Raw genomic sequence first — 26,038 nt, forward strand, 5'->3', positions numbered from 1 at the left:
GGGGGGTGATGAGGATGAGGAGGAGGGGGGTGATGAGGATGCAGGTGATGGGGGTGATGAGGATGATGGGGGTGATGAGGATGAGGGTGATGGGGTGATGAAGATGAGGATGATGGGGTGATGAGGAGCTCTGTGGGTGGAGTGTTGCCTGTGTGTCAGGTGCTGAGTGCTTTGCACCCATCATCAGCTCATTTCACCCTCACACTGGCTCTCTAGAGTAGTAACTCTTTTATCCCCATTTTCCAGAAGAGGAAGGTAAGGCTTAGAGAGGTCCAGGAGCTTCTGAAGGCTACGCAGTAAGTAGGAGTGGGAGTCGGGCTCCAGTCTGGCCAGTGCAGCTGCGGAGTCTGCGCACCCTGTCCTAGTACTGATGTTGCCTGTAGGAGCTGTCATGGGTAATAATGCCGGCTCGCAGCAGGCCCGACTGTTCCTGCCTGTGTAACTCATTCAGTTCTCACCACAGTCAGAATGGCGGCACGGCAATCAGCCCCGTTTACAGATGGGGAAACTGAGGCCTAGCAGGGTGAGGCTGCTTGGCTGTGCTTCCTTAGCTGGCAAGTCACGAAGGCAGAATTTGAACCTGGCTTTGGAGCTTGGAGGCTGCAGCTGGCCCAGGAGCTGGGGCCTCTCCCGGGTGCGGAGTCCCTGGGGTGACTCACAGGAAATGGGTAGCAGCCTGACTTCCTGTGCGCGGCCGTGGCCCGGGCTGCAAGGGGGCCTCCCCGCACCCTGGGGGCTGTAGCCCTCCTTCCGCCCGCTGGGGTGCTCACCCCTCACGTTCTGCCTCTCCCCACAGCAACAGCTGGAGGAGGAGGCTGCCAAGCCCCCCGAGCCTGAGAAGCCCGTGTCACCGCCGCCCATTGAGTCGAAGCACCGCAGCCTGGTGCAGATCATCTACGACGAGAACCGGGTATGTGTCCCCACTCTGGCCTGCTGCCCCCCGGTGCTGGCCATGAGGCGATTCGCAGGGGGCACCATGAATCGGGCCTCAGTGTTTCCATCTGCGAAATGGGGAGGGGACCTCGCCACCCTCTCCCCCAGAAACACAGGGTTTATGAGTGGGTGGGGGAAGGTGACCGGTGGAAAGCCATCCTGGTGTGGCCTCTGGGCTGTTCTGCTCAGACACGCAGATGGGTGTGGACTGTGGCTGGTCAGCAGGATGCAACACAAAACAGAGGTTTTGGGCTCCAGGAGAGCACCAGGGTCCAGCTGATGGCCAAGGGTAAGGGGCTGCCACTTTAGGTGCTGATGCAGAAGAAATCCCTTTAAGGCAAAAGATAATGACATTATGACAGCAGCAGTGAGCTTCCATGGAACAGCCCCTCCCATCAGTCCTGGAAGGTGGAGGCATCATTTCCATTTTCCTAAGGCCCAGAGAGGTTAAGTGATTTGTCCAGAGTCACACAGCTAGGAAGCATTGGACCTGGATTTGAACCTATGTTGTGTCAGACCACAGGGCCTGAGTTCTCAGCACTGGCTTCCACTGGCACTGGGCCCTCGAAGGGGCCTTTGAGATGATTGAAACACAGAGTCTGGAGCAGGCTGTGGAGGCCCATGGGGATCCCACTGCGGGCAGCTATAGGGGGTCTGGTCTTGGTGGAGGGGCTTGGGGTGCCCAGAGCAGTGTCTCCAGGGGCTGGACCCTAAGGGTCTGTGCACCCCCAAGGTGGAACCTTGTGTCTGGTGAGGTGGTAAGCTCCCCATCTTCCCAGTCAAGCCACTACCAGCAGGGCTTTAATGATTTACAGTCGACTTTTTCTAAACGTACTCAGGATCTGTGGATGTTGATCCCCTCCCTTATTTTCTGGAAGAGGAAACTGAGGCCCAGAGAGGGACTGGTCCTTGTGAAGCGTGACAGATGAGGAAACTCCTGTCCCTGCCTTGGCTTCTCTGGTTCCCCTCCTACCCGTAGCCCCAGCCACCCTTCCCAGCTGCCTCTTCTGTAATATCTTCCTTGGCCAATCAGTGCTCAGAGTTGAGGTGGGGGTGGGGAGGCCTCGAGTCAAGTGGTGGGTGCCTGCAGTGGCAGCCTGAGGCAGGGAACTACTGGATCAACCGGTTTGAGAAGCCTCCACCTCCAGAAACAGCGATGTCATGCAGAATGAGACAAGCCTGTTTGGGGCCTGGGAACTGTGTGCCCGGCTCACTCTCCCACACCCTGGCCCCTCACCCCAAGCACCGCTAGTAACAGTCATAGGAGAGCCAAGGGGCCACACATCCTTCAGCCAAGCATCCTGGGTTCAAATCCCATTTCTCCCACTTCCTGGCTCTATGACCCTGGAGCATTATACTTAAACCTTCCTGTGCCTCATGCTCCACAGCTTTAAAACAACGACAACGATGGCATCACCTAGTACAGTTGGTGTGGGGATTAAAGGGGTAATTTCCTAGTGCCCTTAGGACAGACAGTGCCTGGCACCAAAGAAGTGCCAGCTGGTGCTATTAATTGTCATTATCATAGCTCTCATTTCTTCTTGTGTTTGTTTACCTTGTGCATTTAATAGAATACTATTTGCATTTAGTAGAACTACTATTATTCTCTCATTTTTGCTCATCAAGAAACCAAAGCTCAGAGAGGGAAGGAGACCTCCCTGAGATTGCAGAGCAAGTGAGCTTTGAGCCTGGAACTTGGAGCTAAGATTGAGGTGGCTCCAGGAGCCCAAAGTGGAGGGGACATGGGCAGGGCTCCTGAGAGTGTCACCTCTACCTGCCTTCTCTGATCGTTGCTGGAGAGCAGGCACGGTTCTCTCCAGCAGCTGTGGAGGCCAAGTCAGTGGCCCAGCACATTGCTGCAGTGCCTTGGCCCTCTTCCTGGAGCTCCCCTCCTTGCAAGGCTCATACTGTCACTTCCATCTTTGCTCAAGTGGCCCCTTCTCAGCAAGACCCGTTTCAACCCTCTACTTAATACTGAAAACCCTTTTTTCAGGAAAAAGAGTTTTCGGGCTTACACCGGTTTTCCTCCTTTGTGGTTTCTGATTCTCCTTAGCCCTTGTCCCCGTGGGACATGATTTCTGTTTTACTTATTTATTCTGTTTGTTATGAATGGAAACTCCGTGAGGGCAGGGATTTTATTCCTGCCCACTTTTATTTCCAGTGGTATCTCCAGCACCTAAAACGGTGCTCACCACACAGCAGATGCACATAAAATAATTGTTGTGCAAATATTCAGGCGGCAGGAAGGGAGGGGAGATGGGGACGGGTGGCCAGCTCTGGCCCGTGGAAGAGGCCTCTGGTTTGGGGGCGTGGGGGCTGATGGGGACCCTCTGCCTGGGCTGAGTCTCTGAGCCTCCAAAGTCTGCAGCCTAATGTGCGGGAGGCCCCCAGCTGCCTTTGGCAGGAGCAGCCAGGACTTACCGCCCCTTGGGGGATCAGTAGGATTAAATTTTAATCCGCCTTCCTTCCCTGCTGGTTCCTGGAGAGATGGAGGACAAGGGTCTGTCTCTAAACGTCGAGCCAGCCGGAAAACGCAGCTTCCCTGCCGGGCGGGGCCCGCCTGACAGTTCTGAGTGCTGGAGTCTGGCTCATTATCCATTCGGAACACATTGGTGAGGCACCCGCTGAGCAAGGCTTTTCCCGCCTCCCCGCCTCCTGGGAGCTGCCTGCGTGGGCGGGGGCCGGGCAGGTGTGCACAGATGGCGGGGCAGCCAGCAGGGTGGCTGCAGCCTGAGAGCAGCAGCAGACAGGGTGGCCCGGGCCCAGGAGGGCAGAAGCGTGACCTGGAAGTGGGCGCTGGGAAAGGCTTCTTGGAGGCAGCGGGTGGGCCAGAAGGAGGACATTCGGGTGAGGGGCATGGCACAGGCCAAGTCCCAGAGAGGGGACTGGCGTCTCCTTTGATCTTCAAAGGTGGTGGGCACGAGGTAGGAGCCTGTTGGTTCCGGGACAAGGCACGCACTTGGAATCTGGATAAAACATACACACAGGCAGCACTAGCAACGTGTGGATACATAAGGGGCATTTGTGCAGCACAGGTTGCGGTACTGTAGGAATTCAGGACACTGGGGAACAGTCAGGGTGGGCTTCATAGGGGAGACGGGCCTTGAGCTAGATTGACTGGGGAAAGGTAGAAGGCTGCTTCCAATGGAGATGTAGATGGCTCGTTCATAAGGTGGGGAGGAGGCAGGATTGATGGAAGCAGCAACCCCAGTTGCTGAATAATGCGGAAATCAGCAGAAGACGCAAGTCCTTGTCTTCCAGTTTAAGCGTCTTTAAAGGAAAGTGTTTATATGATGTGATTAGGACTCAGCGTGTGCACAGTGTGATTGGGACTGAGCAGGGCAAAGAAGAATAATACCACCAACAGTCACCGTGAGCGTGAAGCCCCTTGGGGCTTTTGGGGGTTTTGGCACTCATGCTCGTTTGTAGGGCCCAGCATCAGACCCCCTGATTCAAGATTTTCAGAGCAGTGCTTCAGGCCCCGTCCTGTGGCCCCAGCATCCTGTGCCAGGCCCCCACCTCTGGCCTCCGTGCCCAGCCACCTGGTCATCAAAACTGCCCCCCAGGGTCCAGGAGTTCTTTCAGATTGTCCGTTTCAGCCCCGCGAAGCTGCTGCACACGTCCTCTGACCTGCCGCTTTTCCTGCTTGTCACACACCCTGGGAGAGCTCTGCACAGGGCTCATGGGCATGGGGCTCTGTTTGCAGATGAGGAAGCTGAAGCTCAGGGTAGGCCGCTGCCCTGAGGCACTGCTGCAGCCAGCGGAGGGGCTTGGGTGCAGGACTGGGGGCTCAGAGCTTCTTGGGTGAGTAGGTGCTGCCCCCAATCTGCAGATGAGGAGGCCAGTGTGGTAGAGAAGGGAATAGGATGGGGCTTCCAGGCAGGGGAGAGGCTAGGGAGTGATCAGTGTCAGGTCTGTTTCTCTGCTCTAGAGGAGAGCCGCATGTGGATGCATGTGTGGTTTGTGTGCCTGTGGGTATGAATGTGCGTATACGGGTGGATGTATGTGTGGTATGTGTGTTGCATACACATGTGTATGTGTGAGCATACATGTGTGCCTTTGGATGGCTGTGCATACTTGTATGTGAATACTTAGAGTAAGAGTCGGCTTATGTGGGACGAGCATGTGGTGATTTGTGCATTGATACAGCACACCTGTGTGTGTGTATGTGGGCATGTGTGTATGTGTGTGGACCTCTGGATGGCTGTGTGTACATGTGTATAAGTGTATATGAGTCAGCACGTGGGGCCTGTGGTTATCTGTGCACTTACACATCCATGCATACACACGTGGGTGCGTGTGTATATGTGTGCAGGTATACCTGTGGGTGCTGTGTGCACATGCGTGAACATTCATGCACGAATTGGCACATGTGAGGCATGTATATAGGTATTCGTGCATCTGTGCGCCTGTATGCATACGCATGTGTTCACATGGGCACACGTTAGGCTGTGTGCATGTGTGTACAGATGGATGTGCGTGAGATGGCGTGTGTGGGGCGGGTGTGGTTACGTCATGTGTTCATTGGGTGCACGTGTGTGAGTATGTGCATGCGCCTTGGCGTGTGGACATGTGCGTATGTCTTTGTGTGTTCCTAGATCTTGGCATGTGCACTTGGTGACGTGGGTCTGGTGCTCCCGTGCACCCATCTGCATAGGTGACTAAGGACTTGTGCGCCCCAGCCAGCTCCTAGGCTTTTTGGGCATGGGAGGCCTGGCCACACAGACCCAGAGTTTCTGCAGGAGTGCCATTGCCCGAGTGAGAACCTGCCCGGACCCCCAGTTGCCTGGTGAGAGCCCCTACAGGGGGTGGACGCCACGGTGAGCGGGGCCCCTCATTGGCTTGAGTCCCTAGGTTTTCCTCTCCTCTCAGAGCCAGGTGAGCTTGGGCAGTGGCTTCTCTCAGGCTTGGCCACCTCCCCTGCGGCGTCAGCCCCACCCACCATGATCAGAGCAGAGACCTCGGCCCCCAAAGGCCAGGAACATGGGAGGATGTGCGTGGGGGCAGTCGGGTTTCAGCGGGATTGAGAAAGGCCTGTTTCCCTTCTCCCTAAGGGTGGGGCTGAGTCCCCTGAATTCCAGCCTCCCAGCCGGCAGGTGGCAGCCCACCCCGAAGCCCTCCTTTGGGCTGGAGCAGTCCCTGAGTTTTGCCACCCTTGGGTGGAGTTGGTTCAGCTCTAACAAGGGTGTCCTGGCGTCCCCTGCAAGCTGGGCCTTGGGCCCGCATGGGGAAGATGCAGACAGGAGCTCCTGTTGGAGCACTTGCTGTTTGCCAGGACCAGGGGCAGCCAGGAGCCAGTGTCGGGAGGTGGCCCCCAAAGGGGCCGAGGAGATGTGCAGATATCAGCCATGGGAATATTGGGGTTGGGGAATGTTCTAGGTGGGAGAGGTTCAGGTGGGAAGGGGTTGGGATTTTGGCTAGAACTGTGTGGATTGGTGACCTCCTATCCAGGTGTCCTCTCTGAGCCTCAATTTCCCCATCTGTAAAATGGGGTAGCCCTTGCACCCCAGAAACAGGTTACTGGGAGGATTGGCAATCCTGGTTGTGGCTTGGAGAGCAGGGAGACAGGGCCTGCCCTGTCGTCCACCTCTATGGAGGGGGCAGAGAGGCCTCTGTGTCCTTGGAAAGACCGGGCATGTCCGGGATGCAGACTGCTTCCCCCATGGCCCTGGAGAAAGTGCCTGCTGCCCTCAATCCTGTGCTGGGCCCTGCTGGATGATAGCAGCTTGATGGCCGGCACTGGCCTCTTCTGGTCCTGGTGGAGAGGTGGGGAGGCACTGGGCCAGCTGCAGCGACGTGGAGAGAGGACAGGGTTCTGGGCTGGGACCGGAGAGCCTGCGGGTACAAGAATGCTTTGCCCCAGAGACAGTCTGAGCGAGGGAGCCAGCCCCACCCCATTTCCAGGTATTTAGACCATTCCTGAGCATCCACTGTGAGCCAGACGCTGTCCAGGCACTGTGGGTGCAGCAGAGAACAGAGCAGGCACCTTGCTCCTCATGGAGTCCTCATCAGGGGGAGGTGGCCAGTAAGATAAACCGTGGGACGCAGACCCTTACTCCTGACCGCATGTGCTGTGAAGACAGCCAGGTGGGGAAAAGAGTGGTTGGTCGAGGGAGGTGGGCCGCCCTGCTGCGGGGGGTCAGGGAAGGCCTCTCTGGGGAGGGGAGGCTGAGTCAAGACATGAGCAAGAGGCAGGCGAGAGCATGTGAAGATGTGGGGAACAGCATTCCAGGCAGGGAACAGCAGGTGCAAAGGCTCAGAGGCAGTAGTGACTTTCAGTGTGCAGGGAACAGTGAGGGGCCAGCAGAGGTCAAGGTCCTGGGAGGGCTGGGACCCTGTTGACCCTGGTGAGGAGTTTGGATTTGGTGCTCAGGATGGCAGGAAGACAGCAGCTGAGGAGGTGAGAGGGAATTTTTGGCATGAGGCTGAATCTGTGGCCTGCATCCACGTTCCCCAGCCATGCCACGTTCTAGAGGGTGTCTCCTCTGCATTTAAAGAGGGAAGGGATGACATGCATGTCACTTTGCTCCCTGTAGAACATCCTTGCAGAAGTCATGGGAGTTTGGTACCCTGGGTGAGTGTGGCCGTTTCGTGAATGGGGAGACTGAGGCTAGACAGGAGACTCAGATTGCTGAGGATTAGAGCGCAGTCGACTCCCAGATGTTGGGCAGGTGTGTTGAGAAAGGCCAGCCCATCTTGGGACAGGGCCCCACAGGCCCACCTCCCCAGGAAGCTGACAAGCAGGACCAGAGAAGACCGTGGAGTGGGAACAAACCCAACACTGGGAGCAGGGGATGTGGAGGCAGGAGGTGGAGGAAACACCCCAGAGAGACAGGAGGAGGTGGGGCTCCCTGTGGCTTTGGCAGGTGAAGAAGGAGTTCCCCCTGCTCTCTAGGTGCTAGCTGTGTGGCCATGTAGTTTCTAGTGGCTTGGCGCTTTCCATTGGTATCACTCTTTTAGCTAGATGGAAAGTTGCTGCTGATCCCCACAGATGATACACAAAACTCCTATTCATCCCTCAAAACCCAGCCTATATATCCCTCCTGTTACCTTTCTGGGAGAGTGACTTGTGCCCCACTTTCACACATACCTTTCTCTGCCTGAGCATACTAATCTGCTGTTACTGCTCTTAACCAACAGCCATTGTTTGGCTTTATTCCAGGCAGGCGCCAGGTCTCATTCATTCCATGTCTCTCCCTGGGTCCCAGTGTTTGGGAGCTGCCCTGCCCCCATGCCACCCCATACCCAGTCCTTCACTGGGCCTGGCTTAGGGGTTTTCCCATCTTCAGTACCCCAGGGGAGACTCTTTCCTGCTTTGAGGGTGTGGCTGGGACATTGACTCTCCGGGTGATGTCTGCCCCCATCCACCGGAAATACTAGTCCCAAGCCTAGGGGTGACCCTGCGTGGGACCTGGCCCTTGGCTTCTTCTGTCCGTGGATCCTGGAGGTCATAAGAAGGGCTTCTTCCCTGTGTTTTGTTTCTGTGCCTCAGTTTCACCATCTGTGAGATGGGGCTACTCCTGTGTGTGCCTCCCATGGCGCTTATGCGTGATTGACATGTTAAGAACACACTGCATGCCCAACGCTTGGCTCATGGCAGGTGCCTGGGGAAGTGACCACCGCTGTAATAGTTCTCCCCTGCTGTTCCGGCCCCCAGCCGCACCTTGAGGCTGCAGGTCTCGGGGTTTCGGCTCAGCGTGAAGGTGGCCAAGAGCATGGCTCTGCTCTTAGTGGGCCGGGCCCTGGGCTCTAGGTTCCAGCTTGAGCCCACCTACATACCTGCTGTCTTTCTCCAGGGGCTGGGGAGGGGGAGTGATGCTGGCCCGCCACGCGCTCCTGTCTCTGCTGCAGCCGGGGAGCCTGGGCACCTCCGCCCTGCGAGGAGATCTTGGCAAAGGCTGCGTCAAATTTTTGTTGGCAGCCACATTTCCCAGGGCTTGGGGTCACCTCCCTTTGGCCAATCTGGTTTGGGGTCACTGGGGACAGTTTCAGTATGGTGATGGTGACTTCTGCGGCCTGTCCGCCTAGTCCTTGCCAAATACTGAGTGGCTGCCCCAATGCAGCTGAGTCACAGCAGGGGCTCGCCCACGTGCCAGCCTGTGAGCACCCATTTGCCAGCGCGCATGCAGTTTAGCCTGGTGCAGGGGGCACCCAAACCCACCCAAATTCTGCCCCTGCCCTCTGCCACAGCCCTCATGAAACCATCTTCAGGAGCCCCTCCGCCCCCCACCTCCCTGTACCCGGCTGGCCTGGGCTGCCCTCCAGGCCTCCTCTGAGCGGACCCTGGTGGTCCCAGGCTGGGGGCTGGTGGGCCTGGCCGAGGCACAATGTCTGCCTTCACACTGAGGGCCGGGGTGGGGGCCTGGAGGTCCAGCCCATTGACGGAGCAGCCACCGAGCCCTGAACCACATGTTCCTGTTTTCCTAATAAGTCTCCAGTTGTGAGTGGGGAGGAGGCGGGGAGGCCCCGGGGCAGCCCAGAAATAATCACATGATTGTGAAACACAAGAATCCTAGAAAGGGTATCTCTGAGCGCCTCTATCTCACCCTCCCTCCTCCTCCTCCTCCTCCTTCCCTCGCTGGCTGCACTAGCTCTGAGGTAATTGTAGACAACCCAACCAGCTTCCAGGGCGAGGGAAGGCATCTCAGGGCTGGCAGTGTCGGCTGGGCTGGTGGGGAGCGGTGCCCACGTCGCTGGGCCCTGGGGGAGCGAGGCCTGCGCGCCTGCCCTGGAGCAGGCTTCAGTGGACCCCGCGCATTTGCTAAAATCGAAACTTGGCTGGCTTGCTGGGGCCGCTGTGGGGGTATTGAGGCTCCTCTGTGTTTTTTTCCAGCCTGGGGAGGGCGTGCAGGGGGCCCTGGGCCTCCCTCCCCCGTGCTGAGGATCGGCATGCTGTGCTGGGCTGGGCAGGTGCCCGCTGCTCCGGGAAGCCTCTATTTATAATCTGTGTTTTTTTGTTTTTTAAAAAAATTCCTCCTCTTCGCCATCACCCTGCAGAAGAAGGCCGAAGCTGCACATCGGATTCTGGAAGGCCTGGGGCCCCAGGTGGAGCTGGTGAGCTGGGGTGCAGGGTCAGGGGCTGCGGGGAGGGCGGGGGTGGCTGGAGAGGTGGGCAGGGCGGCGGGAGGGCGTGGTGGAGGAGGAAGTCATCTATTGCCAAGGGCTGCCCAGGCGGCGTCCGCGGAGGAGGCAGGAAACCCACCTTCCTGGTGAGAGGATGGCAGATAGCGGGTGGGCGGGCCTGGCTGGGCTGGGTGGGGGTGGGGAGTCTTGGCAGCGAGCGCTTGCGGGGCCACCTGCGCACTCCTGTGCACACCGTGAAGCCCGGCCGCTCGGGCTGTAAGGAGAGTCACACACCTGTAGGCCGGCGCGTTTGCTCCGGCTGAGCGCGGAGAGCCGGTTCTCTGGGTCACACGATCTCGGTCTACTCCCAGGTGCGCCACTTCGTGGCGGTGCGACCCTGAGCGGGTCTGTTACCCTCTCTGTGCTTCAGCTTCCTCATCCGTAAAATGGGAATCCTTACAGCACCTATCCCACTGGGTTACAGTGAGGAGGAGCTATGTTAATATTTTTCCAACGTCAGGTGCGGCGACTGCCTTGTAGACAGTAAGTGCTGAGCATTAGCTATGATGATGATGATGATGGCTGTCACTAGTGTCCTTTTGCTGCGGAAAGATGCCATGTCAGCAGCAGAGCTGGAAAGCAGGCCCCAGGCCTCCTGGAGTCCCTGGGCTGAGGACGGGTGGATGCAGAAGCCCTAGCCCTCAGAGAAGGGGCCACAGCCCCTGCCTGCCCCACAGCCATCCGTGCCCACTGAGCTGGTCAGCATGGACGGCCGTGGTGGGCACTGAAGGCATACTGCTACCCACATGTGTGCCGGATGAGGGAGAGTCTCTGTGTGCATGGTGGGCTAGGGTGTGCGTGTGAGTGCGCCCAGGATGCAGATAAAGACTTATGCCTTCGGCCATGTGTAGTGGCTCACACCTGTAATCCCAGCGCTATGGGAGGCCAAGGCAGGAGGATTGCGTGAAGCCAGGAATTTGAGATCAGCCTGGGCAAAATAGCAAGACCTCGTCTGTGCAAAAAGTTAAAAAATTCACCAGGTTGGTGATGCACACCTGTCGTCCCAGCTACTTGGGAGGCTGAGGCAGGAGGATCGCTTGAGTCCAGGAGTTCAAGGCTGCAGTGAGCTACGATCACATCACTGCACTCCAGCCTGGGCAATAGAGTGAGACCCCGCCTCATAAAAAAACGAAACAGAAGTCTGACACCTTCAGAGCCTCAATCTAAACTCAGCTCCACTGCATGTTTGCCAAGTGGCCTTAGGAAAGGGGCTGACCTCCCAGTACCACAGCGCTCGCTCATCTGGGACAGGCGGAGGCTCTAGGGCCTCCTTCCTGGGTCTTCCCAGGGTTAAAGGCAGTGCTGCCCATTAAAGGCTCACCTAGTGCAGCTCCTGGCCCCTACGAAGTGCTCAGTAGTTGTGAACAATTTGGTGATGAGCTGCTCCCCCTGAAGTTTCTGCAGGCTGCTGAGTTTTGCAGTGAGAGCTCCCCGAAGCCCGGGGTCCGTCTGTTGAGGCCACTCAGGAACTGCAAGCCCCGGGCTCCCAGGCCCGCCCAGAAGGCAGAAGCAGGGAGGAGATGGCAAGGACTCCTCCAGCTCAGAAGCGGGGCCCAGCTGCCCACCTGGCTGGACTCAGGAACCTCGCCGGGCTCCCCCGCCCCTTCAGGGCTCTGCCCCCTCCGGGCACATCCTCGGGCCTGGGCGATCTGGGTGGTGAGCTCTGGCCTGGGGTCGTGCTTCTCTCGGGAAGTGATTTTTGGGGAAGTTTTCAGCAGTAGCAGCTGCTGCTTGCTTGTTTTTTTGTTTTGTAAACAGCTTTATTGAGGTACAATTCACACGCATGCCATTCACCCATTTAAAGTGTACAGTTCAGTGGGTTTTAGTGTATTCACAGATGTGTGCAACTGTCACCACGGTCAATTTTAGAACATTCCATCATCTCAAAAAGCAACCCTTCTGTCTCTATGGATTTGCCTATTCTGGACATTTCCTATAAATGGAATCATGCAATATGTGGTCCTTTGTGTCTGGTTTCTCTCACTCAGCATCATGTTTTCGAGGTTCATCCGTGTCGAGCGTGGGTCGGTCCTTCGTTCCTTTTTGTGGCTGAATCATATTTCACTGTAGGGGTAGGTCACGTGTTGTTTACCCACTCCTCAGTCGGTGGACATGAGATTGTTTGCATATTTGGGGTATTGTGAATAAAGTTGCTGTGAACATTAGTGTGCCGTTTCCATGTGAACGTACGTTTTCATTTCTCCTGGGTGTGTACCTAGGCGTGGAATTGCTAGATCCTCTGCTAACCCTATGTTTAGCCCCTTGAGGAACTGCCCAACTGTTTTCCAAAGTGGCCGTACCATTTTACATCCCCACCAGTAAGCTGCCTCTTGCCTCAGTTTCTCCTTTTCTGCCAAATGGGGATGGCAGGGTTGGATGAAGTTCCCAACCATTTCCAGACTTCTGGGTCCTCCCGCTCCCCTTTCCTGACTGGTCCCCGGGGGCCTCCTGGGGGAAAGGGCCTGGTGGCCCCTGGGTCTTAGGGCCCGAGGAACACAGGCGAGGAAGCCCCTGTCTGCAGGAGTCTGTGGGCAGATGGGGGTGGGCAGCTGCTGGTGTCAGAAGCTTTGGAACCAAAGACCTCACAGTGAGTCTTCTCTGGTTCTTTGGAGACAAGGGGACAGGGTTGTCTCCCACTTGGGGATCTCAGAGCAGAGGCTTCCACAGGGCTGATGGCACAGAAGGCTAAGATCTAGTGTCTGGACTCTTGAAGGCCCCTGGCTTGGTGCCAGTCAGTGGGGACAGGGAGGGCGCCTCATAGAGCTGTTGCCATCCCATTTTCTGGATGAGGCTCAGCAAGAGGAGTGCCTTGTGCCGGGCCACACAGCAAGAGATGAGGCGTGGAGGTGCGCTGAGCCCCTGGGGGAGCGGCCGGCCAGTTCCGCACAGATCTGCCAGGCTCGAGTGGCCACAGGCATCCTCCAAGCAGAGGCAGCTGCATGGTGCACTCTCTGCAGGGGCCTGTCTACCACCTGGGTGCCAGAAGCCTGGGCCAGGGACAGCCTGAGGACCCAGGTGCTGTGGGTCACAGAGTCCAGTTCCCAGGGTGTCTTCCGTCAGAAGCTGCAGTTCCAACGCCCCTCCCCTCGGCAGGGACGGATCCCTGTGGCCTCCCTGGAGGAATTTGCATTGGAAAGGATGAAAATAGCACCAGAGGTGCTAACCAGAGGTCTGGGGCACCGAGATGGTGGGGCATGGCCCTTCCAGCCCAGCCGTGGGGACCGGACCAGGCTGGGAGCAGGCGTGGTGGTGGAGGGCGTGCCCAGCAGCCCTGACCTCTCTGCCGCTCTGAGTCATTGCTTCCTTCCTGTTCCAAGGCGTTATTTTAAGAAGCTGGTGTCACCAGCGGGTTGAGGGCTGGGGCTGACGCTTCATTTATTGCCAGCTCAGGCCGCCTGGGACTCTGGCTCTTCCTGGTGGCCCTGCTGGCTGGCTCAAAGCCCAAGGGGGGCCGCCTCCTCCCTGGCCCCTGCTGGCTTTCTTAGTCACCACCGTGCCTCATCTCTGCCTGGGCCCCGCGTCTGGCACCTGCTCCCCTTTGCTCTCTTTCTGCCCTCTGAGTGGCTGTGCCTCTGATTTTAGAGGAGAACGGAGGCTGAGCGAGAGAGAGCTGGACCTTGGGGCCTCCTGGGTGTCGCCCCCACCGCCCCAGGCTCCGCACTCATTTAGGCCTCGATTCCCTCACTGGCGTGCATCCCTCCAGGGGTTATTTCTCCCGGGAGGATAAGGCCTGGGGGTGAGGGACAGGGGCCAGCCATGCCCCCCGGCCTGTGTGGCTATGGAGGTGCCTCATGGCCCCACGTGGGGACGCCGGCTAGCCTGGGCTGGGGAGCCGCCAGGTCTTTGTGCAGCCCCCTCTACAGAGGGTGAGGGGGATGTTGGGGAGTCCCCTCGGGCCCTGTGTCCCCTCAGCAATGCACCTGCCAGGACATGTCACTGTCCCTCCCTCCCCCCACTCCCTTCTGGACTTTCCAAGATGGCTGTCCTCAGCCTGTTGCCATGGTGGCACACAGCATTCCGGGCGGCTCTGGGCCCAGAGCCTCCCCTGGGCTCCTGGGGTTCAGTGGCCTTGGGGAGTGGCTGGTGAGTGCCTCCCAGGGGGCCAGCTCCTGTTTAGAGGCAGCAGCACCCCACAGTATCCTCAGTCCTTCGGGGCCTTCGCCTTGCGGGCCCCTCACCAATGGCCACCTTGAGAAGCAGGGTCTGTGTCCCTATCTACAGGGCAGGGGAGGAGGCCACCAAGTGGAAGTGGCCTCCCTCCCCTGTGGCTTCGGTGGGTTGGAGGCTGACCGGGCTCCTGCTGCCCCTGGGAGCCGGTCCTGCGTTTCTGCACCCGCCCTGTGCCGCAGAAGCACTGTCCCCTCTGCCCACCTCTCCCACCCAGGGTTGTGTGCTGTGGGCTTCCAGCCCCTTTCTGGCCCCCTTCGGCTGTTTGCTATCTTTAAAACCAAAACAAGACAAACACCAAATTTCACCAAGTCTGAAATTTTCTGGGGTATCCAAAATTTCCGTGAAGTAAGTCCTCTTTGACCTACACCCATGTTCCAGATGAGAAAACTGAGGCCGGAGTGTTGAGGGCACTTGTCCAAGCTCACAGCTAGTGAGGGAGGAGCCACCATTTAAATTGGGGCCTATCTGTTTCCAAAACCCTAACCTTTAAGTGATGTCCGCTTGCACCTGGCCTGCATTTGATTGGCATGTGGGGAACATAAAGGAGCCAGTGTGGTTGCCCGGGTTACAGCGTGGGCATCTTCACAGGGCCCCTGCCATTCCTGGGACGAGGACTCGTACCCTCTGCAGGGATGCTGCACCGCACCCCTTCCCTCCACTGGGAAGTTCTGCATGAGTCGGACCGTGGGCTCTCTTGTTCCTCTGCCCACTTCTCCCTCTTGTTCAAACTTCCAGGGTCAGGTTGGGGAAACTGCCCTCTCTTCAGGGTTGAGAACCTTGGGAGGGGAGCCTGACCCGGCATGGGGAGAAATGGCCCATGGTAGCTGCAGGATGACATCTCTGTCCCCAGGAGAGTAGCTGAGCAGGAGCCTGGAATTGCCCGAGCCCAGTGGTGAATTCCCTAGCAGGGGATCTGGGGCTACAGGGAGAAAGGCGACATTGTCACTAGCCAAGACTGTCTGTGAGGCTCTGCAGAGCTGTAGAGGCCCTTCCCTGGGGATGGGTGGGCTGGGGTCTGGGTGTCCCCCTCTGCCGGCGTCATCAGGAGGTGTGTTCAGCTCTATCCCCAGGGAAGAGACTTGTGTGTCCCATCTGTCGCTGCAGCCCTGCCCTGAGGCTGCAGAACTCCACATCTCCATCCTTCCCTGTTCCACCTGATCACTCACACTCTGTACCTGATCTTCCCACCATAGTCACCCATGGCCACCCTGGGAGGCTCCTGCTGTGTGCATGGGTGTGCGAGAGGGAGAGGGACAGGAAGAGAAGGAGACAGACAGACAGAAAGACATACACACACAGAGACTCAGGCAGAGAGGGGAGCAGACTCCTTCCTCCAGCGCTGGAGCTGAGAGGCGGGCTGTCATTCAGGCTCATCTCTTACCAGCTGTGGGCAAATGTTGTAACCTCTTAAGGACTCCATTTTCCTATCTGTACAGTGGGGCATGATTGTATCAGTTACACAGTATGATTACGTGGCTACTGCTGGGGAACAAAGCAGCGCCACATTTAGAGGCTTGAAGCAGCAACTGTTTACTGTTTCTCACCAGTCTGGAAGGCAGCTGAGCATTTCTGCTGGTGTGGGCTCAGCTCTTGCACCTCCGTGGCCAGCGAGGGAGTCGGGGGGCCGGTGTTGTAGCTCATCCCAGGCTGGGTGGCACCACTCTGCTCCTTGCCTCTCTGCCCGCTTCCTGCAGGCCAGGCTAGGCTCATTCTTTTGACAGAAACAGCAGAAATGCGAACTCTCATCTTCAGGCCTCTGCTTTTTCTAAGTCTGTGGCGGTTCCACTGGCCACAGCAAGGTCATGGGTGGTTACAGGGAGGCGTGAAAGGTGGCGGCAATGTGACTGGAACCTCTGGGCACTTCAGCCTGCAGGTGCCAGCCTCAGAGCTTGGCATGCACTGTCTCGTTTGATCTTCACAAAATCCTATGAGTTTAACCCCATTTTATAGATGAGGAGAAACGGAGGCACAGATGGATTAAGTAACTTCCCAGGGAGACCCAGCTAGAAAGCATCAGAACCGGGACTTGAACCCAGGCTGTGCCCTTGGTTGCTAAGCAAGGTTCTTCCATCTGGAAGGGGACACGTGGCAGCTGGCTTGGTCCCTGCACCATCACAGATGCTGCGGTGCTTTCTGCGTCTCCTGGTGCGCTCTTCGAAGCCCTGTGCTTGCTACATGTGGGCCCTGCCTCCCTTTCTCACTGCTGTATGGGATTTGTGATGTAACCAAGTCCTGATCTCCTTCGCTGCTCTTCTGGTGGAGGACGGCTAGCTTGCTTCTCACTGGCCGCTGTGAGCAGTGCTGTAGGAACATCCTAGCGCCCGTCTCCTGGTGGAACACAGTAGGCATCTGCAGGAGCACGGGGGTCGGAAGCGGGGGCGTCGGTGTTCGTTACCAGGTGGTGGCTGCTGTCTCTCTGGGGGATGTGTGCCCATACACCATGCTCCCACCAGCTATGTGCCAGCCTTCTTGTCACCCCAGACCTCACCAACACTTGGCATTATTCAACGTTTTTGTCTTTTGCTCGTCAGTGGGGGCGGAGTGGTATCTTGCAGCGTTGGGTCGCGCGTTTCCATGGTGAGCTGGGAAGCCAAGCGGCTTTCCACATTTGGTTCCAGGGCCAACCTCTGGGGTGTGTGTGGGTTTGTCCTGGTGTGCTCTGGGCTGTGGCCCCTTCCAGGCCAGCGCTGCTGAATGCCCCGCAGAGCAGCCATGACGACCTTGGTTGGGGGTGGTCACAGTACCCACAGCTGTTCCCAAGGAACCAGTTTCAGCCTATTCCTGGCTGGGGCTGCGTGCCGGGTCAGCGTGCTGGGTCCCTGTGTTCTGTTTAATGCCTGCCTGCAGCTGAGCCCTCACCTGGAGGATGGCTCCTCCGTGCTAGGGCTGGGGCTCCTACCGGTGGGCTCTGCAGTGGCCAGTGGCCAGCTGGGCTCTGACGTGCTTCTCTCTCTCCCTTTGCAGCCGTTGTACAACCAGCCCTCCGACACCCGGCAGTATCATGAGAACATCAAAATGTGAGTGCTCGTGGGCAGACGTGCAGACACGCGGGGGCAGGGTGGGTGAGTAGGCTCTCAGCGGCCTGCATGGGATATGGGGCCTGGGCTCTCTGTTCCCATCAGGGGCTCCCGGCCAGGGCCGGGTGCTCCCAGAGGGGACAGGAGACAGTCCTAGGTGGCGCCTGGGGTGGGGGCGGAGAGCAGAGAGAGTGTCCCCCTTGGGTTTCGGGAGACAGGCCTGGGTTTGGGAGGGCAGGCGAGGGAGCTGCTGGTGCACAGGTGGGTCTGGAGAGACAGAGATCAGAGGTCTCAGGCTGTACATCTGCATCCTGTTTGAGCAGGAGGGAGCTGTTGCGGGCAGAAGGCAGCCGGCTTGGAGATGGGGAGTGGCCCCAGGGCAGGCGGGGGCCCGGTGTTTTGGGCTCTGGCATAAGCATGTTTGGGAGTCACCTGGCGTCTGCACAGAGAGGTCCCTCTGGCACAGCCCACTATGGGGCAGATCAGAGCACTCATCCAGGCCGTGAGGCTTTGGAGGTGGCCAATGTGATGTATTCTAACGATGGGGGCCTTTCCCCAGACCGATGCTAGGAGGGAAGAAAATGTCAATTAAGTGCCACATGCCATTGGGTGGGGCAGTGCTGGAGGCTGGTAGCATTGTATCTTCAAGAGGGGTACAAGGCATTGGAGGTGTGGCAGCTGGAAGGGGCCTGGCTTTTTCTTGGGATGCATTAACGGGAGCATAGACTGTTGGGCTGAGGAGGGCATGTTATCTCATGTTAGTGCCCAGGAACTCAAAAGGTAAAAGGGGCTGCAGATCTTGCCCCTTGAGGAACATGTGGCCGTGTGGTGGGCTGGTTGTGGTGAGACTCTTCGGGATCATAGCTGTTGAATGTTCAAGGTTCATCATGGTGAGAGGGTAAAGGCGTTTGAGTGTGGCTGCAAAGGGAGGTGTTTAGCTGATTCAGTGGGTAGTTCAGCCTGGTCTGATTGTTCAAGCGTTCCTGGGATGGAACTAGAGTGTATATGCAGTGGTGAGCTCCCCGTTCCTGAAAGCATGCAAACCTCCCAGTGTTTTCACGCATCTGCTGGTGCAGGACTAGTCGATGGGGAGATCGCTGCTGTTGTAGTCTCCAGAGTTGCGCAACTGGTCCAAGCTCAGGTGATCCACTTGGCCACCCTCCTGCAGCATCTGCTCATTGTTGCAGCAGCCTAGAAAATCCCTCCTTGCTAGTTGAGGCCCTTGGCCTTCTCGGATTCAGGAGAGTGGTTGCACCACTCTACTCCAGCCTGAGCGACAGAGCAAAACCCTGTTTCTTAAAAAAAAAAAAAAAGAAAAGAGAAAAAGAAAAAGAAAAAGAAAATACCAGCAAATCTAAAGTACTATGCTCACATAACTATCTTATGCTCTTTATGCCTTCATATACCTAGTTATGATTTTTCTTTTTGACATAATAATTTTTGATAGCCATATTATTATACTGACGATTTTACATAGGTTTTTTCACTTAGAGTGAGTGATATTTTAAGCTGAATACTGTGGTTGATTTCAGGTAATAAAGAAAGCCATAGAATCTAAACAAAAGAGGAGCAAGATACTCATATAGATAACACCAGCAAATAGATATTGCTTCATCTTTGTCTAAGTAGAATAAAACTATAAGCATATTAAAGCCAGTGCTATATTTGGCATCCCATAATCTTCATCAGAGAATGGCTGTGGTCTATTAAAGTACATTTTGACTAAATACGTAACCACCTCACTGAATTTGTTCCAGATTAAATCACAAACCAACATGTTTATATTTAAAACAAATAGATGTGCTGGACGCGGTGGCTCATGCCTGTAATCCCCGCACTTTGGAAGGCTGAGGCAGGCAGATAACTTGAGGTCAGGAGTTCGAGACCAGCCTGGCCAACATGGTGAAACCCCATCTCTACTAAAAATACAAAAATTAGCCGGCTGTGGTGGTGTGTACCTGTAGTCCCAGCTACTCGGGAGGCTGAGGCAGGAGAATTGCTTGAACCTGGAAGATGGAGGTTGCAGTGAGCCGAGATCACGCCACTGCACTCCAGCCTGGGTAACAGAGCAAGACTCTGTCTCAAAAAAATATATATATAATATAAAACAAATAGATGAATAATTAAGATTTTCTACACTGTAAGTAGTCAATTTCTGTTAGAAAAACCTTTGTGTGTAAATTATTGGAACTGATTTGTCCTAATAATTTTAGTTTTTTGGATATTTTCTACTAAAATTATCATCCCTTCTATTTTTTAGATTTCATTGTGGTTATCATTAAATTTCATTGTGCAGTCATTCATTTTTTTAAAAATTCTATGACTCTGGTAAGTGGGGTGATGGGAGAGAAAATGAGGGGGTAACATTAGCCAGAGAGGTCAGGGCAGGCCGTGATAGTTAAGGAGACCCTTGGAGGCTGAGCAGCAGCTGGCTGTGTGGACCTCTGTGGAGTGTCCCAGACAGGTGGAACAGGAGGTACAAAGGCCTCCCTGAGCTGGCAGGGGTCACAGAGAAGGCTGGCATGGCCCGAGGAGGTAGGTAGGCGAGGGAGAGGAGGGCACAGGCCAGGTCACGGGGGGCTGGTAAGGAGTTATGGTTTTATTATCTGTTGGAATAATAATGATGAAGTTTATAATAGTGATGAAGTTTATCCCAGGAAGCAATGTGATCAGATTTTTGTTTTAAAAGTTCACTTTGGTGGCCGCAGGGAGAAAGGACGTGGGGGTAGGGACGAGAATACCATGGGAAGGCCCCTGCAGGAGCTGCTGAGGTAGGTAGTGAGCACCCCGTCACTGGGAGGTATGCAAGCTGAGGGTGCATAATGTTCAGGAAATCTGCAGTGCCCAGGAAGCTGCCCTCGGCAGCCTCTGCACCCTGCACTCCTTGCAGGCTCTGATGTTTTGTGACTCTGCTGATGCTAGACTGCAGAAACTGTCTCGTGTCCAGTGCTGGGACATGGGAAGGGAGGCCCGTGCAGGCCCCGTCCCACCACGTGGCTGGACACGGGGACCTCAAGTGGGACCGCAGCTCGTCCTGGCTGTTTGACTATCGCTGTGTGTCCCTGTGGGAAGTCTCTTGCCGTCCAGGGCTCAGTTTCAGACGTGCTCACTGAGGTCAGTGCTCAGCACGTAGAGCACATACTGGGTTTTTGGTTCTTCTTTCTTTTGTCTACAGTGACCCAGACTCATTCATTCATTCATTCATTCAACAAATATTTACTGAGCATCTACCACATGCCAGGCACTGTTCTGGGCCTCCAGGAGATAGGAGTAAACGAGGCCCGACATTCTAGTAGGGGAGGCTGATAAGAATAAATACATTGTGATAAGTGACTGCCGTCATGGGACATGATGATGATCCAGCTGGGGTCAGGTGGGGCTCCCAGCTTTCCCCAGAGCAGCCTCCCCCGTGCTCACAGCCTCCTCACCCCCGCTGCTGTCATTGCTTCGAGGTGGGAGGTCGTTCCCTCCCCAGAGACCTTGCCCCGTCACTTTAATTTCTCTGTGTCTGCATGCTGGGGCCACGGAGTGAAAGTTAATTTCACGCTTGACTTCCTGCTGCACAGACGATTTCGGACGCGTTGGAGTCGCCCGTAGCCGCCTCCGCTGCCCTCCCACTGCCGCCCTCCCACCGCCACCTGCTTCGGGCGCTGTTGGTGTCCCCTGCTGCAGGAGGGAGCGCTCAGACCACCGGGGTGGGGCTGGGGCAGGGCCGGGGCAGCCGCAGAGAGGCAGGGGCAGCCGCAGAGGGGCAGGAGATGGGGGCTCCATCGAGGGATGGGCCCCACCCTGGACAGGACCCTCCAGGAATTCCCGGGCATCTGTGGAGCCCGCGTGGGATGTGGTGAAAGCGCGTGGGACCTGGGGATGAGCAGCAGCCAGCGCTGAGGTGCGTTCTGCCTCTGCCTGCCCGGGGGTTGCCCTGGTTCACCGGCCCCCTCAGGCCTGGAAGCCTGCTGGTTTCTTCTGTTGCTCGTTTTTCTTTTTTCGCAGCCTGATTTCTTCCCTCCTGCTTCCTCATTTGGGGGTCGGCTGATGGGAACTGTCAGACCCAGGGCTGTGCAGGCGGAAAGGGGGATCAGTCAGAACCCAGGTTACTCTAAGCAGGTCTCTGTGGTCTCCCTCAGAGACATCAGATGACTCCCCCAGGGTCACACAGACAAATTCCTAGACCAGTCCTAACTGCACATCCAGCCGACTTCCTCTCCTGGGTCTCTACTCCAGGCCCTGCCCCTCCCTAGCTGGGTGACCTTAGACAAATCACATCACATTGCTTGGCACTGTCACAGCTTTTGGTTGGCACTCAGTGATCAGGAGGATCAGACCATCACCCCAACCCGCAGTCTCTTCCCAAGGTATCCGGGCCCTGCATGGCTGCCTCCCTCTTCCTCTCCCCTGCAGCTGGGGTCAGGCTCTCCCTGAGCACCCCTTCTGCCCTCTCCAGATTCACTATCGCTGCCTGCCTCCCTAGAACCCAGGGCTCTGCTCGTTTTCTTCTTCCAACCCCATTCCTCTGCTTCTCTCAGGCCTCAGCTCAAACCTCCCTTCCTCCAGGAAGCCTCCCCTGATTGCCCCAAGCTGTCCTTTTCCAGTACCCCATAAACCCCAGGACCAGTCCCAGCCAGGGTCCAGCCGGACTCCCCTGGAACACTGTCATAATTCCTGCCTCCTTATCCTGTCCTCCTACGTCCTGCTTCTCCTCTCCAGTGTCCTGGCAGATGGCAAGACTAGGTTTCCTTATAGGGTGTGTGTTTTTAAACCCTGACTTCTTTGCACCCCATGAATGCCTCTACCAGCAAACTCATCACATACTGCTTAGCCCATGCCTCCAGAGCTCTCCTACAGACTGTGGTCCTTATGTTTGCCGGACAGAAGCTCAGCAGAAAAGATTTGTCTGCAGTAAGCTATTTGCATCTTCATTGCCTAAACACTGCTTGGAACAAAATAAACACTTGAAAAAACGTTTGCCAGAGGAATGTTGAACACGTGGGCATCATAAACCAGGAGTCCCCCAGGTGGCTGCCTCCAGGAGTGGGAAGGAATGTTTGAGTGAGAAGCGCTGGTGTGAGGCAATAGGGAGTGGTAGGGGCTGAGGAACGGGGAGCTCGGCGACCTTTGAAAGGTCAGCCAAGCCTCAGTTTCCCAGCCTGTGGCCATGAAGGGGTGTGGCCCGATGGCCCGATGTTTTCAAGAGAAGCTTTAGGCTTGGCTTTTTGTGGAACAGCCTCTGGTTTTCAGTGCTGGCAGTGAATTTAGGATTTTAGAAAGCACCAGTCAGGTGCGGTGGCTCACGCCTGTTATCCCAGCACTTTGGGAGGCTGAGGCGGGCAGATAACCACGAGGTCAGGAGTTCAAGACCAGCCTGGCCAATATAGTGAAACCCCGTCTCTACTAAAAATACAAAAATTAGCCGGGCGCGGTGACACGTGCCTATAGTCCCAGCTACTCAGGAGACTGAGGCAGGAGAATCACTTGAACCCGGGAGGCAGAAGTTGCAGTGAGCCGAGATTGCGCCACTGCACTCCAGCCTAGGTAACAGAGCAAGCGACTCCATCTCAAAAAAATAAAAAGTAAAAAAAAAAAAAAATAAAGCACCACAGCCCAACACAACACCCTCGGAGGCTGTCTCTGGCCTGTGCACTGAGCAATTTGCAACCTGCGGACTTGACATGTGTTTGCAGACTTGACATGTGTCCTCTTGCGTGGTACGTGGATGTCTCTGGGTGGCAGGCAGTGTCCTTGCTTTGGGAGGAAACCTGGATCAGCCAGGGAAGATTCACACCCTCAGCTGCTGCCCATCGATGGTGAACAGACGGCTGCATGCACATCACCATCACCCTGAGGCCTCACGCTCACCGCGTCGTTTTCCAGCTGCAGTGACGGCACCGCGGTTTGTGGAAGATCACACGCCGGACTAGCTTCTCAGCGCTGCCTTAACACTCGGCCATGACCGGGGCGGCTAAAAATGGCAGGAACTTTCTTCTCTCACAGTACTGGAGGCCAGCAGTTGGAAATCAAGGTGCTGCAGGGCCACGCTCTCTGGAAGGCTCCAGGGGAGGCTGCTTCCTTGCCAGTTCCAGCTCCTGGCGGCTGCCGGCCTCCTTGGCGTTCCTTGGCTGGGAGATGCGTCACTCCTATCTTTCGTATTCGCGTGGCGTTCTTCCCGTGTCTGTTCGCGTCATCTCCCCTCCGTGTGTGTCTGTCTCTTTGTCCAAATTTCCCCTTTTCATAAGTCATTGGATTAGAGCCCACCCCAGTGACCTCATTCTAACTTGCTTCTCGCTCTAAAGACCCTGTTTCCAAATGAGATCATGTTTTGAGGTGCTGGGGCTTAGGACTTTACACATGTCAGTTTTTTTTTGAGGAGGGTTTGGGGGTGACATTCCCACCTGTACTAGGCAGTGTACCACCTGCAAACCCCAAAGTCAATTTTGTATGGTCCTCACCACAGTGTTTCAAAGTGGATTCTATCTCTCTTCTTTTGTGGGAAGGTGGGACTATTTATTTTGAAGTAGCTAGATTGTACGTTGTACAACAGAAGAGTTGCAAATACACTCCAGAGAGTTCCCACACACACGTCACCTGGCACCCCTCATGTGGACAGCTTATATAACAGCAGAGATACACTTACCACAACTGGGGCCTGCCATGGTGGCCCACGCCTGTCATCCCAGCACTTTGGGAGGCCGAGGTGGGAGGATCACTTGAGGCTAGGAGTTGGCGATGAGCTGGGCAACAAAGCAAGACCTCATCTCTACCAAAAAATAAATTAGCCAAGTATGGTGGCATGTACCTGTAGTTCCAGCTACTCAGGAGGCTGAGGCAGGAGGATTGCTTGAGCCCAGGAGTTCAAGGATGCAGTGAGCCATGATCGAGCCACTGCACTCCCGCCTGGGAGACACAGCAAGACCCTGTCTCTAAAAACAAAAATCAAAACAAAACAAAACAAAATACTAAGAAAGAAATAGCGGCACATGACCCTCCGCTAAACTACCAGCTGTCTTTGCATTTTCACCCGTCTCCCCACCAACGTCTGTTTTCTGGTCCAGGATCTGATTCAGGTTCTCACGTGACATTTGTGCTCGTGTCTCCTTAGTCTCCAGCCCGTGACGGCTTCTCAGCCTTGCCTTGTTTTTCACAACCCCAGCACTTTTGAAGATCACTGGTCATGGCTTTCTTTGGCAGGTGTTTCCTCCTGGTAAGACTGGGATGGTGGGTTTTGGGGAAGACCAGAGAGAGGTAAGGGGGCTGCGTGATGCCCACATGATAGGGGGCTCTGCCCTAGGTATCCCCTGTTGCCTTAGAGTTATCCCTCCTTTGCTCTGTTCTTTACTAGGGAGTCACCAAGTCTCACCCGTCTTCCAGGGGAGGGGAGTTAAGCTCCGCCTCCTGGAGGGAGGAATATAGATTTGCGGAGCCACCGCCATGATTCATACATACTTGCGGGGAGATTCTTTGAGACTGCAAATTTCCTGTTGCTCCTTAAAATTTTGCCAACCAATTTAGCATTCATTCCCGGATCTTGCCGGCGGCGGTTGGGTGATTACTGCGTTCTAATGACGATTTTCTGTTTCCCTCATTTCTTGGACATTTATTCATTGGAACTCTAGAAGAAAGATCTGTCCCTTCTCCTCCATGTATTGATGTATTGAATCATTTGTTTATAATCACATGGACTCGTGGGGATTTGTTTTATTCCTGGGATGCTAATCTAGTCCCAAGGTTCTTTCTGTTGTCACTCACATTGTTCTAGCTGTGGCAGCTGGAAACCTTCAGGCTGGGTTCTGTGTCCTTTTGACTTTTGTTTTCTTTTGTTTTTGGCAATTCTTGACTTAAAGGCACCCTGGGCTCTTCTTGCATACTTCCTGGCTGAGCACTGGAATCAGCCATGGCCCGGGCAGCGCGGTTTCTGGGATTGGAGGATGGCCTTCGCCGAGATCTGGGTGCTGCTGTGCTCATGGCCCCTGGGCCCTCACTGCTTCTCGGCCTTCACAGCTGTCTTTTGCATAAAAGACCAAACCCTTTGCCATGTCGAAACTCACAGGACCCTGCAGGACTGGCCCTGCCAGTCCTGCTCACAGCCTCTCCTCCGTCCTCTCTGCCCCTCCCCAGCACTGTCCAGCCACAGCGCCTTCTTCCTCTGTCTGTGCTTCCGATACGCAGAGTTTGTTCCTGTCTCCTGCGGGGCCCTCCAGCTGGAGTTCCCTTCCTTCTGGATCTTCCCAGAGCTGGGTTCTTCTCATGACGTAGATCCCAGCTCAAGGCCATCCTCTCTGGGAGACCTTTCTGCACCATGGAATCTAAAATAGCCCCTCACACCCCGTCCCCCAGCACTCACTAGCCCACCACTCTATTTAAGTTCCCAAATCCAGGATTATCGTGGTCACTTGCTTATTGTCAGTGTCATCTCTATGGGAGCGCTCAACTGTGTCTTGCTCCCTGCTGCGTCCCCAGCACCTAGAACAGTGCCTGGCACATAGTAGATGCTCAGTAAACAGTTGTTGAATAACAGAAGATGAGGCTGCGATGCCATAGATTTCAGATGAGGAAACTGAGGGCTTCTGAGGTGCGCTCAGAGACACCCTGTTATGAGATGAAGGGTGCCGGTCATAGCCTGGGGGACTGAGGACCCCTGGGGCCCACCGTGGCTGGGGTGGGGGCCAGGCTGATGGAAGGTGGGGAGGCCCTGGCCAAGGCATCACCAGAATGACCCAGGGACTGAGGTGGATTCCAGGGCCCTTGAGCCCCATGAGGCTTCACTCGTCCGTCAGAGCCTGGGGTTCCCTCCTTTTCCT

At 55.9% G+C, this 26,038-nt stretch overlaps 1 protein-coding gene across 20 annotated transcripts in view; it reads left to right on the plus strand.

Annotated features, from left to right (window-relative positions):
- NCOR2 (nuclear receptor corepressor 2) overlaps positions 1 to 26,038 on the plus strand; it is a 244,402-nt gene that overhangs the window by 104,723 nt on the left and 113,641 nt on the right. For 19 of the 20 annotated variants that reach the window (XM_058425856.1, XM_058425868.1, XM_058425870.1 and 16 more), the window contains exons 6-8: positions 797 to 910; positions 9,931 to 9,987; positions 17,191 to 17,243. In XM_058425856.1, the coding sequence (XP_058281839.1) occupies positions 797 to 910; positions 9,931 to 9,987; positions 17,191 to 17,243 (224 nt within the window). The remainder of the gene's footprint in view (positions 1 to 796; positions 911 to 9,930; positions 9,988 to 17,190; positions 17,244 to 26,038) is intronic. The other variant, XM_058425865.1, reaches the window with a different exon arrangement.

Source organism: Hylobates moloch, unplaced genomic scaffold (genome assembly GCF_009828535.3).
Source record: "Hylobates moloch isolate HMO894 unplaced genomic scaffold, HMol_V3 SCAFFOLD_12, whole genome shotgun sequence".
Lineage (NCBI taxonomy): Eukaryota > Metazoa > Chordata > Mammalia > Primates > Hylobatidae > Hylobates > Hylobates moloch.